General features: G+C 40.8%; 1 protein-coding gene across 3 annotated transcripts in view; it reads right to left on the bottom strand.

Annotated features, from left to right (window-relative positions):
* The window catches only part of GOLGA1 (golgin A1), a 64,681-nt gene extending 50,707 nt beyond the window's left edge, over nt 1-13,974 (bottom strand). The window contains exons 1-5 of one of the 3 annotated variants that reach the window (XM_012458151.3): nt 13,862-13,974; nt 12,998-13,047; nt 11,793-12,082; nt 2,862-2,952; nt 741-815 (exon numbers count right to left, since the gene is read on the bottom strand). In XM_012458151.3, coding sequence (XP_012313574.2) covers nt 741-815; nt 2,862-2,952; nt 11,793-11,927 — 301 coding nt within the window. In that variant the 5' untranslated portion in view covers nt 11,928-12,082; nt 12,998-13,047; nt 13,862-13,974. Of the gene's footprint in view, nt 1-740; nt 816-2,861; nt 2,953-11,792; nt 12,083-12,997; nt 13,048-13,728; nt 13,750-13,801; nt 13,838-13,861 lie in introns of those variants that run through there. The other 2 variants (XM_012458153.3, XM_012458152.3) reach the window with 2 other exon arrangements.
* Between the last annotated feature and the right edge of the window lie 2,755 nt (nt 13,975-16,729).

The following is a 16,729-nucleotide window of genomic DNA, read 5'->3' as shown; positions in this document are numbered from 1 at the left end:
TTTTTGTTTTTTTATAATAGACAAGTATATATATTTAGAAAGATGCCAAAAAGTAACTTTTTAAATGGTACAATGATAGAACACTGAGTTAGGTAGGTTGCCAGAAAACATTAAAGCTCATGCTAAGTGATGGCTACTACCACTTTATCAGAATTAAAAACAAAAACAAAAATCAAAACAAAGCAAAACAAACAAAAAACCTTTCTTTTACTTTATTTTCCTTAACAGTTTTTTTAGTACATATCAACAACAAAAAAAATAACTTTCTACTTCTATTAACATCTTTCTTGGGTGGTACCCAAAGAACACGTGGTTTAGGGTAGACTAAACAAAATGTATGCTTTATTGCTGAGGGAGTGATGACAGGGATTTCTCCCAGTTACTCAACACAGCAGTAATGAAGCTATGGCGAGAACCCATTTCCTAATCCAGACCTAAGGGATAGGTACTAGATTTTATTAAAATCTGAGGGTAGCCTAAATAAAGGGGCTCAACTGGATAGAGACAAGCTGATACACATAACGACCTGCTCCTAAGAATCACGCCCATAAGGCAACATAAATAAAAGTTGTATACTTATAAATATCAAACAAATGTTCTATCAACCTGATTAAGAGGTATACTAGTTATAAAATAAAGATCTGTGCTCTCATGAAGGATAAACTTAACCGTACACTATTGTTTCATTTCAAAAAACTAAACCCTGAAAATATTGAAAAAAGCAGGAAAAAAATACGTACAATCCTGGTGTTTTTCTAATGCAATTTCAAGCTTCTCTTTTATCTTCTGCAAGTTTCGGACCTGTTCAGCATAGCCTTGGGTGAGGAGGGTGACGCACATACCAGAAATGGACAAACATCAGGAAAGGAAGTTAATTAAACAAAAAAATGAGTGGAAATGATGATGATTTTCTTAACCTGAAAACCATTCCTGATAAGGAAAGCTAGGCAGACAGCCTCCCATTAACAATGAACAACACAGGCAAACAAGTATAGTACAAACTATCCATGGTGTATAAATGGTGAGTACAAAAAGGCAGGTTTGTTTAGCCTTGATAGAGAACAAGAATTAGGCTTAGCCTGTTGATCAGAAATGTCCTGCTACGAAATACACAGATTTATCTCTTGACTTAATTTCAAATCTCAGTTTTCACTTCCTATTCCAGCCTCAGCAGTAGGACAGACCAAAGCGAACTCACTAAACAGCTGCTTGTAGTCCACACAACTCAGGAACAGTAGTCAGGGCTATAACAAACACCTTAGGTGCAGCATTGTCTTTACAGTGATAGCACTTAATTTTCTAAAAAAAGTGAGCTCCCTTTCTACACAGGAACTGGGTTACCTATGCCATATTAAATGTAAAGGCCAGAATTAATTATCTAGGTGGCCAAACAAAATTGTTACAGTTTAGTAAAAACATAGACAGTAGCTCAAATCCCAACTCTGTCAGTCCTTAGCTAGGGACCTTAAGCAAATTATTGATCCTGTAGTATTAGTTTCTTCATATATTAAATGATGATATTAATTGTACCTATCACAAAAGATGCATTAGATAATAAAACATTTTACATCCCTTAAGTGCTTTGCACACAGTGCTCTATAAAATGTAGCTGTTATTGTTGCTATTGTGACTGCTATTATTATTATTACTCATACTAATACTGCAGGACAATACACAGGACATAGCGGGCCCGATAAATGTCAGCTGTCTTCCCTGATCCTTCTCTAACATAAGTCAAGCCCAACTATTCTTCCTAGCATATGGGGAAGGCACATATATTATTTTATAACTCTCTCTCTAACATTAAACAAATGTAAGATCGCTTTATCTCTGTTACTAATATTATTTATGAGTAGGAGTAACAGGATTGCAACAATTAAATTTAAAGCAGATGCAATTAAGACTCTAGTATCAAACAAATCTGGGTTTGGATCCCAGCTCTACCATTTACTACTTGTGAGGCCTTAACCTTGCTAAGCCTAATAAGGCTCTAGTGAGGACAAAATAATTAACTGGTAGTTGTGAGCTATGCTATGAACCTTTGACAGCTACATAAATATAAATACTTCACATACAACTTGGTGAATTTGGGTCTGACAGCTATACAAATATAAATATTTCACATACTACTTGGTGAATTTGGGTCTGCTGTTTTACTCCAATAAAATAGGAATTAAAAGGCCAACGGACAAAAAGAGACATAGAAGCCATGAACCACTTTACAGGATGAAGCTTTCCAAATGTATCCACTGGCAGAAACCAAAATAATAACTCATAATTCTATCATGAACATGCCCTCCTCAGGCAAAGGATATAATGGGAGCTGTGTAAATTGTAAACTGCACACAAAAGACAAAATGAGAGTTACACCTTCTATACAGGTGCTGAAGTCAGAAATACCATTGAAAAGTGGCCCAAAGACCTACAACAACACTTACACAGGTGATGTGAGCTGCAGCAAGTGGCACCACAGCGCCAATCTCTCTCCAGTGCTGATGAATCCAATATCTGTCAGCCATTCCCTTTAAATACTAACCCTATCCCTTTCCACCTGAAAGCAGGCTATGCTAAGGGTGGAAGATGGTTAAATCTATTGTACATACACTATTCATGTCTTTTATTTCCATGGCTAGAAACCTCAGGAGCAGAAAAATATTTTTTTAATAAACTTTCAAATTCAGTTTTGAATTTGCGTTATTTAATACACTAAAAAAAGAAGGGGGTATACTTGCTCCTTTCTAAGAAGATCAAAATGATATGTGAAAATAACTACAAAGTTATCCTATACGACTATTTTATAGGAAGAGAGTCAAGCAAGGCAAGTTTCCTGTTGTTTGCTTTTTATGAGTTCTTAGACATACCAGAAAGTCTGGCCTCTAACTTCCGTATCTGTTCATTCCTTCTCAAAAGTTGGGATGAAAGATCTTCTCTGGAGCTGCTTCCATCAGAAGCCTGTTGAGGTAGACACAAGGAAGGTTATATTCATATACGTGTGAGATCAAGTACTGAGCCAGAAAGTGACAAGTCTTATTTTAGGTTTGGTTACACTTTAATTAATTGCAATCACTGAAAAGCTTCTTAACGTAACTGGGCCTAGTTTCTCTACCTGGAAAGTGGAAGCAACACTATCTTTCTCTTACAATATGAAGGAGAGAGGAGATGTTTAACAGATGAACTGCATGTGCACATATGCTACTGAAATAATTTATATTACATAAACACGAAAAATTATAAATTATATATTTAATTACAAAAATTATATATATTTATTATATATAAATTATATATAAATTACATATATAAATTATATAATTTATATTACAACAAGTATATAATACAAAAAATATATTTGCAATGATTAAAAAATCACTTTATCTTTCCAAAGGTAAAGTCCTGGGATAAAGTAGGGAGGGTTCTTTAGGGATCAAACGCTGGTCTATGACTATGACTCTGACTCTTTCACTGATATCGATAAAGTTTCAGTATCTTCATCTATAAAACAAAGGGATATTAATCTAAAACTCTAACTTGCATCATAGACTTTAGCAGACAATATGCATTCAACAAACCAATATAGCAATAAAGCATACGTTTTCCCCAACAAACCAGATTATTTTAAAGTAAATGAATACTACTGTTATTATAGGCATTGCTTGCTATTGCTAATAACTCAGTTTTTAAAATCTCTTTTACTTTTCATTATAAAATTTCTCAAAATATAGAAAAGGAGAGAGATCAGTTTAACGAACGTTCTCCATCTACTCTCACAATTGCTGATGCTTTCCCTTATTTGCTTATCAATTTTTATTTTTCCAAAGTAATTTAAATAACAGACATCATGACATTTCATCCTACTCTGATAACCATTTCTAAAAAATAAGGATATTTCTCTTCATAGACAACATCTGATTATCATTCCTAACAAAATTTAAAATAATACTAACATCCAGTCCTTAATCATGTTTCCCACTGTATCCCTAAAATGTTTTTAAAGATGGTTCAATAAAGGCCGGGCGCGGTGGCTCAAGCCTGTAATCCCAGCACTTTGGGAGGCCGAGGCGGGTGGATCACGAGGTCAAGAGATCGAGACCATCCTGGTCAACATGGTGAAACCCCGTCTCTACTAATACAAAAAATTAGCTGGGCATGGTGGCACGTGCCTGTAATCCCAGCTACTCAGGAGGCTGAGGCAGGAGAATTGCCTGAACCCAGGAGGCGGAGGTTGCGGTGAGCCGTGATCGCGCCATTGCACTCCAGCCTGGGTAACGAGTGAAACTCCGCCTCAAAAAAAAAAAAAAAAAAAAAAAAAGATGGTTCAATAATACACTTCAAATATTCATTTACATGTCCAGCCACTTGCCCATCCAATATGTACTGAGAGTCAGGACAGTGGATAGTTAAGAGGAGAGTCTCAGCCAGTTGTGGTGGCTCATGCCTGTAATCCCAGCACTTTGGGAGGCTGAGGCGAGTGGATCACCTGAGATTAGGAGTTCGAGACCAGCCCCGCCAACATGACAAAACCTACTAAAAATACAAAAATTAGCTGGGCATGGTGGCAGGTGCCTGTAATCTCAGCTGCCTGGGAGGCTGAGGCAGGAGAATTGCTTCAACCTGGAAGGCAGAGGTTGCCGTGAGCTGAGATCACGCCATTGCACTCCAGCCTGGGCAACAAGAGTGAAACTCCATCGCAAAAAAAAAAAAGAAGAGTCTCTGGTGTCAGACCTTGGTTCAGGTTCCAGCTTTACCACAGATAAGCTGTAAGAACTTAGGTTCAATACTCAACTTCTCTGTGCACTGGGTTTCCTCATTTGCAATCTGTGATGACATGTATCATTTGCCTCACAGAGATGTGATGAGGATTAAATAAATCAATACTTGTCAAATCCCTAAAACACAGCCTGGCACATATTAGCATTAATATATGTCATCTATTACTAGTTGTCTTAGTCTGTTTGAGCTGCTATAATGAAATATCACAAAGTGGGTGACTTACAAACAGAAATGTATTTCTAACAGTTCTGAAGTCTAGGAAGTCCAAAATCAAGCTGCCAGCAGATTCGGTGTCTAGTGAGGACCCACTTAATGGTTCATACATGACACCTTCTAGCTGTGCCCTCACATGGTAGAAAGGGCAAGGCAGCTTTCTGGGCCTCTCTTGTAACAGCACTAATCCCATTCATGAGGATTCCTCCCTCATGAGCTAATCATTCTGAGAGGCTTCACCTCCTCATATCATCACTCTGGTGATTAGTTTTCGATATATGAACTTTTGGGGACACAAACCACTGCACTAGGAGCATAAGAAACTGTTATGGGCCGGGCGCGGTGGCTCAAGCCTGTAATCCCAGCACTTTGGGAGGCCGAGGCGGGTGGATCACGAGGTCAAGAGATCGAGACCATCTTGGTCAACATGGTGAAACCCCGTCTCTACTAATACAAAAAAATTAGCTGGGCACGGTGGCGCGTGCCTGTAATCCCAGCTACTCAGGAGGCTGAGGCAGGAGAATTGCCTGAACCCAGGAGGCGGAGATTGCGGTGAGCCGAGATCGCGCCATTGCGCTCCAGCCTGGGTATCAAGAGCGAAACTCGGTCTCAAAAAAAAAAAAAAAAAAAAAAAGAAACTGTTATGAAGGCCAGGCGCAGTGGCTCATGCTTGTAATCCCAGCACTTTGGGAGGCACAGGCGGGCAGATCACAAGGTCAGGAGTTCAAGACCAGCCTGGCCAAAACAGAGAAACCCCGACTCTACTAAAGATACAAAAATCAGCTGGATGTAGTGGCGAGCACCTGTAATCCCAGCTACTTGGGAGGCTGAGACAGGAGAATCACTTGAACCTGGGAGGCAGAGGTTGCAGTGAGCTGAGATGGCGCCACTGCACTCCAACCTGGGCAACAGAGTGAGATTCCATCTCAAAAAAAAAAAAAAAAAAGCTGTTATGATTATTACTGTTAGTGAGACCTCCTATGTCTCAGTACTGTGCTAACCACTAGGAATAGTAGTGAAACAAAGAGCTCCTATCAAAATAGCAGCAGCAGCAGAAGCTAATTATGAAATGCTTACAGCCAGACACCATGCTAAGTGCTTTACATCCTACGCAGAAGAACTGACATTATAGGCCTCAGACTGTTATCCTCAGAAAAGACTGCTTTTTTTAAATTTATTTTTTATTGAGACAGAGTCTTGCTCTGTCACCCAGGCTGGAGTGCAGTGGCACAATCTTGGCTCACTGCAACCTCCGCCTTCCGGGTTCAAGTGACTCTCTTCCCTCAGCCTCCTGAGTAGTTGGGATTACAGGCGCACGCCACCATGCCCCACTAATTTTTGTATTTTCTTTTAGTAGAGACAGGGTTTCATCATGTTGGCCAGGCTGGTCTTCAACTCCTGATCTTGTGATCCACCCGCCTTGGCCTCCCAAAGTGCTGGGATTACAGGTGTGAGCCACCGTGCCCGGCCCAGAGTCTGGAATTTTGATACATAGTAGGCAGAGGGTGTTCACATGACCAGCCCCCAATAAAAACCCTGGACACCGAGTCTCTAATGAGCTTCCCTGGTAGACATTTTACATGTGTTGTGACAACTCATTGCTGGGAGAATGGAGCACGTCCTATGTAACTCCACCAGGAGAAGAATTTTGGAAGCTTGTACCTGTTTTCTCCAGGTACAAGCACCTTTTCCCTTTGCGGATTCTGTTTTAGATCCTTTCACTGTAATAAATGGTAGCAGTGAGTAATACTATATGCTATATATATATATACTATATAGTATAGAAAAATATACTACATATATTTCTATATATATATACTATATATATAGTATATATTTCTCTCTATATATATAAATACTATATTTCTATATATATATAGAAATATATACTATATATATACACTATATATAGTATTGAAAAATATACTATATATATATATATGGTAGCAGTGAGTAATACTATATACTATATATATATACTATATAGTATAGAAAAATATACTATATATATTTCTCCCCACATACCTTTTCCCTTTGCGGATTCTGTTTTAGATCCTATCACTGTAATAAATGGTAGCAGTGAGTAATACTATGCTGAGTCTTGTGAGTCCTCCTAGTAAATAATCAAATCTGGGGATGATCTTAGAGATCCCTGACACACATACTTTAATAAAGATAAACACAGTTCCTAAGACCATTTTACAGATGTGGAAAATGAGGCAAGGAAAAATGAAGTAACTTGCCCAAAGTCACATAATAATAATAGAGCAGATCTGACTCTATAACCTGACCTGAGTTCCTAAGGGCTACACTTTATTTATTGCCTTCCATGAAATTCCCAGTTCAGTGGAAGAGACAAACAAGCAAATCATCAATAATAATGCAATATAGCAGGTGCTATTACAGAGGTCAGCAGAAGACAAGGCACCAAACAGCCAGGAGGGGTAAAGGGTAGAAAGCTGCCAGAGGAGAAGGTCAGGTCAAGGGAGTTTCCTGGAAGTAACATGTGAGCTGAGTCTTAAAAGACTTAACAGATGCACAACAGTCTGTCAGAGGAATTTAGGAGTGAAAGGGGGAGACGAGACATTCTCGAGAGAGGAACTAGCATGTGCAAAAACTGTAGGCATGAAAGAATGTGGTCCTTTCTAGAAAGTGCAATAAATTCAAGCTGGCTGTAGTACAGGGTGAAGGAAAGTACAGTGAGATAATGCTGGCTAAGGAAGCTGCATGACAGTTTACTATTACACTATAATAATGGGTTTGTACTTCATCCTGAAAATGATGGGGAAGCCACTGAGTTTTAAGTACTGGAGAGACATTAACAGATCTGTTTTAGAAAGATCACTTTGGGCTGTGCACAGTGGCTAGCACCTGCAGTCCCAGCACTTTGGGAGGCCAAGGTGGGCGGATCGTTTGAACCCAGGAGTTTGAGACCAGCCTGGGCAACATGTCAAAACCCCGTCTCTACAAAAAATTAGCTGGGTAGGGTGGTGCGTGCCTATAGTCCCAACTACTCAAGAGACTGAAATGGGAGAACTGCTTGAGCCCAGGAGGTCGAGGCTGCAGTGGGCTGTGATCGTGCTGCACTTCAGCCTGGGTGACAATGAGAGACCCTGTCTTAAAAAAAAAAAGGTCACTTTGGGGACAGGGAACACAGATAGGCTACTAAGTTTATCTCAGAAAGAAAAGCAATTTGAAATCAAATGATAGCGTAGGTTGAGCATCCCAAACAGCTTCGGATCAGAAGTGTTTTGGAGTTGGGACTTTTTCAGATTTTGGAATGTCTGCATATACATAATGTAATATTTTGGGGATGGGACCCAAGTGTAAACACGAAATTATGTTTCATATACCTTTTATACACATAGCCTAAATATAATTTTATACAATATTTTAAATAACATGCATTAAAGTTAAGTATTTATGTGTAGAATTTTCCACTTGTGGCCATGTTGGCACTCCAAAAGCTTCAGATTTTGGAGCATTTCAGATTTCAAATTTTCAGATTAGGAATGCTTAACCTGTGCTAGTAAACGTACTACTAGAAGATGGAGTGGAGTAGAGAGGCACGTTTGAAAGACATTTAAGAAATGGAAGCCATATGCATGTTGACTGACTGGACACCAAGAAGTGAAAGGAGGGAAGAGTCTAAAATATTTCCAAGGTTTCTGGCTGGTGACTTGGGAAGATGAAGGTACACATTTGGAGACAGAATCAATTTTGATCATTTAGAATTTAAGATGCCATAGAGGAGACATCTGCTTGGAGAAATATATGCAGTTGGATATAAGGGTCTAGAGATAGGAACTGAGGATTAGGTTGTATTAAGTTCAAATACATTACTTGAGAAGCCCCCAAACAAAGTACTTCCTGAATCCAGGTCAATCTCTGTATCCGGAATACATTACTAAATAAAAGGGTTCATTTGGCATGTCAGCATGAAGGCAAAGCAGGTTCATCTGCCAAAGAACCCAGCCTTAAAACTACATCCTTCAGCCCAATGCTCAAATGTGTGCTTATATTTCCTCTTAAATATAGGAACCAATGATAATGTAGATTTGGTAATCTTATTGCTCCATCCCAATAACCTAATAGTTTGTGTCATGTAATCTGACCTGGGATCAAGGCAGTATTAAGAAAGGAGGAGGAAGATTGATCTGCTATGGAAACAACTCAAATGTCTATCACCAGGAAAAGACAGAGATAAATTGTGGCCTTCTCAAATGCTGGGATCCTTTTTTTAAATCTTTACAGACTTTAGGGTCTTGCTCTGTTGCCTAGGCTGGAGTAGAGCGGCACAATCATAGCTCACTACAATCTCAAACTCCTAGGCTCAAGCTATCCTCTTGCCTCTGCCCCCCAAGAAGCTAGGACTACAGGCATAGCACCACCGACCTGGCTAATTTAAAAAGAAACTTTTGTAGAGATGAGGTTTTGCTGTGTTGCCCAGGCTGGTCTTAAACTTTTAGCCTTAAGCAATCTTTCTGCCTTAGCCTTCCAAAGCACTGGGATTAGAGGCATGAGCTTCTGTGCCCAGCCTGGAATCTTATACAGTACTAAAAATAAATAAACCACAGCTTCATGTAACATGGATGCATTTTATAAGCATCCTGAATTAAATTTTAAAAAAGGAAATCCAAGAAATCTACAGTGTGCAACTTTTATAACTTCAAAAACAAGCAGTATTAAATAATAAATTGTTTATTAATACATACATATCTGGTAGGATATTTTAAAAAGCAAGTGAATGAAAAACACAAAATTTAGGAGAGTGGTTATGCTATCCTAAATTGGGTAGAGGGAATTGGAAGAAGCATATAAATGGCTTAACAGTATTGATAATGTTCTATTTCTTCAGATGAGTGATAGATTTACTTTATGCTTTATACTTTACATATACATTATATACATTCTTTTATATATATTAAGCATTATAAATGAGTTTTTGGTTTTTTTTTTTTGAGCTGGAGTTTCGCTCTTGTTGCGTAACCTGGAGTGCAATGGCACAATCTCTGCTCACCGCAACTTACACCTCCTGGGTTCAAGCAATTCTCCTGTCTCAGCCTCCCGTGTAGCTGGGATTACAGGCATGCACCACCAAGCCCAGCTAATTTTGTATTTTTAGTAGAGTTTCTCCAGGTTGGTCAGGGTTTCTCCAGGTTGGTCAGGCAGGTCTTGAACTCCTGACCTCAGGTGATCTGCCTGCCTCGGCCTCCCAAAGTGCTGGGATTACAGGCATGAGCCACAGCACCGGCCTATAAATGAGTTTTAAAGAAATTTGCTGCCAGGCATGGTGGCTCACACCTGTAATCCAAGCACTTTGAGAGGTGGAGGCAGGTGGATCATGAGGTACAGGAGTTCAAGACCGGCCTGGCCAACATAGTGAAACCCCGTCTCTACTAAAAATACAAAAAAATTAGCCCTGCATGGTGGCAGGCATAGTCTCAGCTACTTGGGAGGCAGAGATAGGAGAATTGCTTGAACCTGAGCAGTGGAGGTTGCAGTGAGCCAAGATTGCACCACTGCACTCCAGCCTGGGTGACAGAGTGCGACTCCATCTCAAGAAAAAAAAAGAAATTTATCTAACTTAAAAGGATCCTGTTATATGCCAAAGACATACTTTATTTTTTAAGCATGACATCTCCTTAATATAGCAATATCTTCATTTTTTGAAATCTTACCAGCCATAAACATATTTTACTAATAAGAAACATATTATAGGCCGGGTATGGTGGCTCACACCTGTAATCCCAGCACTTTAGGAAGCCAATGTGGGCGGATTGCCTGAGCTCAAGAGTTCAAGACTACCCTGGCAACATGGTGAAACCCTGTCTCTACTAAAATACAAAAAAATTAGCCAGGCATGGTGGCAACTACACGCCTGTAGTCCCAGCAACTTGGGAGGCTGAGGCGTGAGAATCATTTGAGCCCTGGAGGCAAGAGGTTGCAGTGAGCCGAGATTACGCCATTGCACTCCAGCTTTGGCTACAGAGTAAAACTCCATCTCAAAAATAATAAAGAAAAGAAAAAGAAACATACTGCAATTTTTGGCATCACTGGTGCCATCTTTCCATCAACCTTCCCAATATAACAATGCACTCTGACTAACCACATAACACAACTCAGAGACCTTGTTAAGCAGTAATGACTTAGTTGTTAAATAAGTATACATGTCTGCAAAGACAACAGGCCCAGACATTTTGAGAAATAAAATGCAAAAGAAGATGCACAAGGTATATAGATGGAAAAACAGTACAAGAGGACACTGGAAAGAATATGGAGAGGAACTCACAGAAAAATAAAGAAAAAAAATAGAGTACCTAACATTTACAAACCAAACACTAACAAAAAGCTACCTCAGAGTAAGAAGAATCAGATATGCAAGCTCTTATACAGCTATAAACCATGAAAGTATGAAATAATCATGCAATTTAAAATATTTATTGGAAGAATTCCCTGCAAAAGTATCTTTATTTATTTATTTATTTATTTTTTTTTTTTTGAGATAGTCTCTCACTCTGCTGCCAGGCTGGAGTGCAGTGGCACAATCTTGGCTCACTGCAACCTCTGCCTCCTGGGTTCAAGCAATTCTCCTGCCTCAGCCTCCCGAGTAGCTGGAACTACAGGTATGAGCCACCACGCCCAGCTAATTTTTGTATTTTTAGTAGAGATGGGTTTCATCATGTTGGCCAGGATGGTCTCGAACTCCTGACCTGGTGATCTGCCCGCCTTAGCTTCCCAAAGTGCTGGGATTATAGGTGTGAGCCACCACATCCAGCCATCTTTATTTCTTAAGTAAAGATACTTACAAAGTCGTCTCCTGAGTCAGCTCCCATTGAGGCAACTGATTCCTTGCTCACAGACCGTGGGATCCTAGTAGCACCTCCTGGCCTCTGAGCAACAGCAGTCTCTTCTGCAATTTTCTTCTTCAGTTTTGCAAACATGTTTGCTGTGTGGTTATCCCGCAAGGATAAAGAGCTCTCAATAGTCCCGGTGTCTGTGATCAGGATTCAGACACAAGAGCCTACAAAGTTTCAGACATCCAAGCTAGCTGCATTCCCACTTAAATATGGGCCAAGGGCTTATGGCAACACAGGATCTATAAATCAAATGAAAGAGACAGTTCAAAGTTAAACACTGGAAAGGCTTCACATCTGAGTTATGTTACGCTTTAGATTTCAAAATTAAGTTTCATAACTTACATGTACATGTATAGAACACAACTACCAAACATTTAAAAAGCACTCAGGTACTTCATATGCATATACAGATGAAGAAATTCAGTCTCAAGGAGATGAAGTAACCTGCCAAAGATTGTGTGGCTAAGTGGCAGGGCTGGTATTTGAACAGAGGACTCTGATTCACAAATCTCTACCTATTTTTTTTTTTTAATTACACCATATTGGCTATGACATATGACACATTTGGTAAAATTTCTCAGAGCAGACATCAACATCACATATTCATGACTTAATGATTTCAAATCCTTCCTCCAATAAGCTTAACTACATTTCAGTGTTCTTTTGTTTAAGTTGAAGACAAAACACATGTAATTCAATTCATATGTAATTCAACATTCAGTATGTAATTCAATATGTAAAAGGTGTAATATTCTACTGTTTCAGGATGGTTTGCAGTCAACTGTCCAATAGAAAAAGCTGGTAACAGAAAAAAGCGGACAAGCCAGACAAGTGTATTGTATAAGGCATCTGATACCTTGAACATTTTCTGGAGATAATGTGTGGTTTTGAATTTGATAAAATTGCCTCCAATCAGTTTCTTTTCTTTAGAACGTTTGACATGATATTCAAAGTAAGATTCAAAAATCTTTTCCTCCCAATGGTGTATAAGACACTAATATTCTGGTTCAAACCTTAACTTTCCATGTTTTGTGGAGGATACCTAAGCTCTGCTCTAAGATATACAAATGGCATCTTACCACTTCAGATCATCCATTAAGTCTGTACAATTCTTCAGAAACTTTACTTTCAATGTCTGTAAACCACTTACTCACCTGACTTATCTACTAGATTTAAAACAGCTTGGAGGTCAAAGCATTCTGTCCTGCATGAAGACAAAGATAAAAAGCATTGGATATTTCAAGTGTATGGCCAAAATGTTAGGTGGGGATGAGGGGAAGAAGTGAAGGAAGAGGAGGGACGGAAGAAGGATTAAAGGGAGTAAGAAAACCTGTCACTATCACAACTCTCAATGGGTTACCCTCCCTAACCCTGATATCCTATGAATTCGTTATTTATCTAAGAGCTTCACTTACAAGCGCATAGAACAGAATTAATCACAGCAGTGGGTGGCTAAATTCACTTCTCTCTAGGAGTCCTGAGCAAAACAATTTGAATGAGGTTAAGTTTTCCTTGGGCCAGTATTTATTTCTCGATTGATTCCTACACTTACACAGTTTATCTGGCCAGACCCTGGGCTGTCTGGTCACGGATGTGCACTGAGAAAAGGCAAGGCAAAGTCGGGTAAACACAGATGCCTAACGCCCAGGGAGGCAGGCAGGTGCTTCCATGGCAGTTTGGATCTCAGTCCCTCAGGCTCCCTCCAGCCCCGCCCGTGCTTGGACTGTCAAAGAAAGGAAGGATCCAATATCTCTCCCATTTGACAGCAGGGAAACTGAGCCCCAAGGAGGAGAAGCGACTTGTCCAAGGTCGCGCAGGGAGGAATCCCGGAACCCTAGGCTCCAGACTCCCAGGCCGGGCAGCCCGCCTCCGCCCCCACTCTCACCCTTTCAGCACCTCGGTGCCGCCCCCCGCCTTGGCGCTTGGGCAACCCCAACCGGGCCGCTGTGAGGACAGACCGAGGCCACCGGGAGAATGAGAGGGGCCTGTTCGCATTCCCGGAGTCCCGGCCCGCGCACCTGCCGCTCTGTGGGCAGCCAGCAAAGCCCCGCCTCCGGGGCCCCTCGTGAACCCCGGCCCGCGTCACCAGCCCCCACCGCCCAGCCGGCGAGTTGAGCAGTGACCCGGAACCGCACGTCTCCCAGCGCGCCGGAAGTGACTGCACGCGGGGTTGATTCAACGGGCGCATGCGCCCGGGAGAGGCCTCAGTAGCTGCAGTTTCAGTCTATGGGCAGCGGTTGGGTCGGAACGGATGGAGGGCGCGGATGCCCGGCCGGACGCTCCCTCAGCCCAGTTCGCCACGTCAGCAAGCGGCCAGTGCCGCAGACGATGACTGGGTCTCCTAGGCCTCTCTTGGTCTTTTTCTTTTTTAACCTTGGCGTGTGAGGAACAAGGTTAAGTGGGAGGGGTTTCATGTTAAAAGGTAAAAGAACCCAGTCCTTGCCGCAGGCCCTGCTGTGCTGTGCTGGCTACAAACCTGGCCCGGGCTGCGCTGCTTGTCCGGGCTCCCCCCGCGCGGCCCGGTCCCGCCGCACCCTAGGCAGCCAGCCGCCTTGCCACCCTGTCACCCGGGAAGTCTGCGTTTCCATCTTCACTCCGAAGCCGATAGCTCCAGAAACAAGTCCTGGGACCTTACACCTTGGGACCAGTTTTTATACTTTGGCACCTGTCATCTACTGTAGATGATGCGTTTTATGTCGCATCCCAGTACATAACGTCCAGCAGAACCACGTTCTTATTCTGTAATGCACTTAACGCTGGTGGCAGCTCACTGTATTAAATTAGCTTCACCATCCGCTGCTGGGCCGTCTCCTTTCTCCTTAGAAGTTCAAAGCATCAAAAGTGCCCGGCGCGAGCCCCTGTGGTCCCAGCTAGTTGGAAGATCGAGGTGAAAGGATGTCTTGAGCCCAGGGGTTCGAGACCAGCCTGGGCACCGTGGCTAGACTCCGTCTCTTTAAATAAATATCAATCGTGCAGGCAGTAGGAAAAGAAAAAATACAGAAGAGGAAAAACTGCCTTGTTCTAAGCCCAGGCAGGGTGCGGTGGCTAACGCCTGTAATCCCAGCACTTTGGGAGGCCAAGGCGGGTGGATCACCCGAGGTCAGTTCAGACCAGCCTTACCAACATGGTGAAACCCCGTCTCTACTAAAAATACAAAATTAGCCGGACGCGGTGGCACATGCCTGTAATCCTAGCTACTTGGGAGGCTGAGGTAGGAGAGAATCGCTTGAACCCGGGAGGCGGACGTTGCAGTGAGTCAAGATCACGCCATTGCACTCCAGTCTGGGCAACAAGAGCGAAACTCTGTCTCAAAATAAAAAGTCACAGTCCAAATCAGTAGCCTAAGTCAGGTCCCTGAACTCAATGCCACTGCACCCATGCCACCTTAAGGAACTCTGGTTCCATCCCCAGACTCAACACCAGCCCAAGAGTAAGCAGATTCCACTCAGTTCTTCAACAGTCCCTTCCTTTACGTGTTCCCGTTCTGACCAGGAGCAGGGCAGGGAAAAACCAAACCAGGATTCAGACATTTACAAACTAACAAGAAGCATCCAATCTACAACCCCAAGATAGTTCAAAGCCTCTGAGATACCTGAATAAGTAAACCCTAAACTGTCAATACCAAAAAAGTACCAAAAACTTTAAGCAAATAATGTTTATTTTTATATTGATGATACACTTAATATATATGTGGATTCAAGATACAAAATTCATATACAAGAGTTCACACCTGATGAATGTAGTCACATTCCTAGAGAACATTTATCAATCAAATAATCTCTAATCTCGTTACTCAGTAAACATCAAAACAACGTTTCAGTTTTCATCCTCTAGCATTGAGGTGCCCTCGAGGTGGCAGGCATTGAGTAACAGGAGAAAACATTGGAAAGCCTACTGAATCAGCTCTGCAGAATCACAGTGTTTACTCTGAAATTCATTTAGTGAAGTAGTGAAAGTCTATCTTTTATGACAAATCACATACAAGAGTCAAAAGTGATGAACTCAAGAAAATAAACTGTTTCAAGAACTTCTCAATTTCTAAAATCTATGGAGTATTAACCATAACAGACAAAGAAGAAAAAGGCTGCTGGAAAGGAAGAAAACAAAAAACATCCTGTTTTTGTATGGCTTAAGCAATTTAGAACACAACTGACAAGACTTTTACAATACCACAAATGTTCAAGTCAAATGATAGTGACAATATAATTTTTCCCCTTAGTCATTGGTAGTAAATAGCCCCTTCAAAATTTATCCTACTGTTAACACATATAAAAACTAATGAATCCAAACAGTTTTGCTAACAGGGCTGAGTTGATGGATTTTTTCCTAAAGTATTAACTCACAATATCCAAATATTAATACAAATGAACAACAATATTGTTTCAAAGATTACAGTGATTTGTGAATAGCTAAATAGGCAACCAAATAGCTTCATTATTTGCACAACAGATTAGCAGCACTTGGATAAGAATTGTTACATGAAAAATATTGTGCTTCAGTCTCTTGAGGAGAGCTAATAAATATAACTCTATAATCCCTATAGTGTTACAACTCTATAACATTTCAGTTACAGACAAGCACAATTTTTAAAGAGTATTTCACACCACTAGAAAATCGAGTAATCATATCCTCCAAATGTAATTACTGCTATGATTTAAACAAGTGCATTTCTGCCTAATAATCATAATGTAGACAATAAATTCACTATTATTTTCAAGGGAAAAAGATCAAACATAACTTATTTTAACTCTTATTTGATTATCTTAACCTTTAGTGATGCTCTGAATTTAAAAAAGGGAAATTCAACCTTACAATGGAAACTGCTCAGAGAAAATAATAAAGTGGCCTGAAATTACAATAATCCTTAGCACAAAGTAAAAAGTTAT

Source organism: Aotus nancymaae, unplaced genomic scaffold, assembly GCF_030222135.1.
Source record: "Aotus nancymaae isolate 86718 unplaced genomic scaffold, 86718_ANA_hifiasm-v0.15.2.pri h1tg000003l, whole genome shotgun sequence".
In the NCBI taxonomy this organism is placed as follows: Eukaryota; Metazoa; Chordata; class Mammalia; order Primates; family Aotidae; genus Aotus; species Aotus nancymaae.
This window is presented reverse-complemented; position numbering and strand designations above follow the sequence as displayed.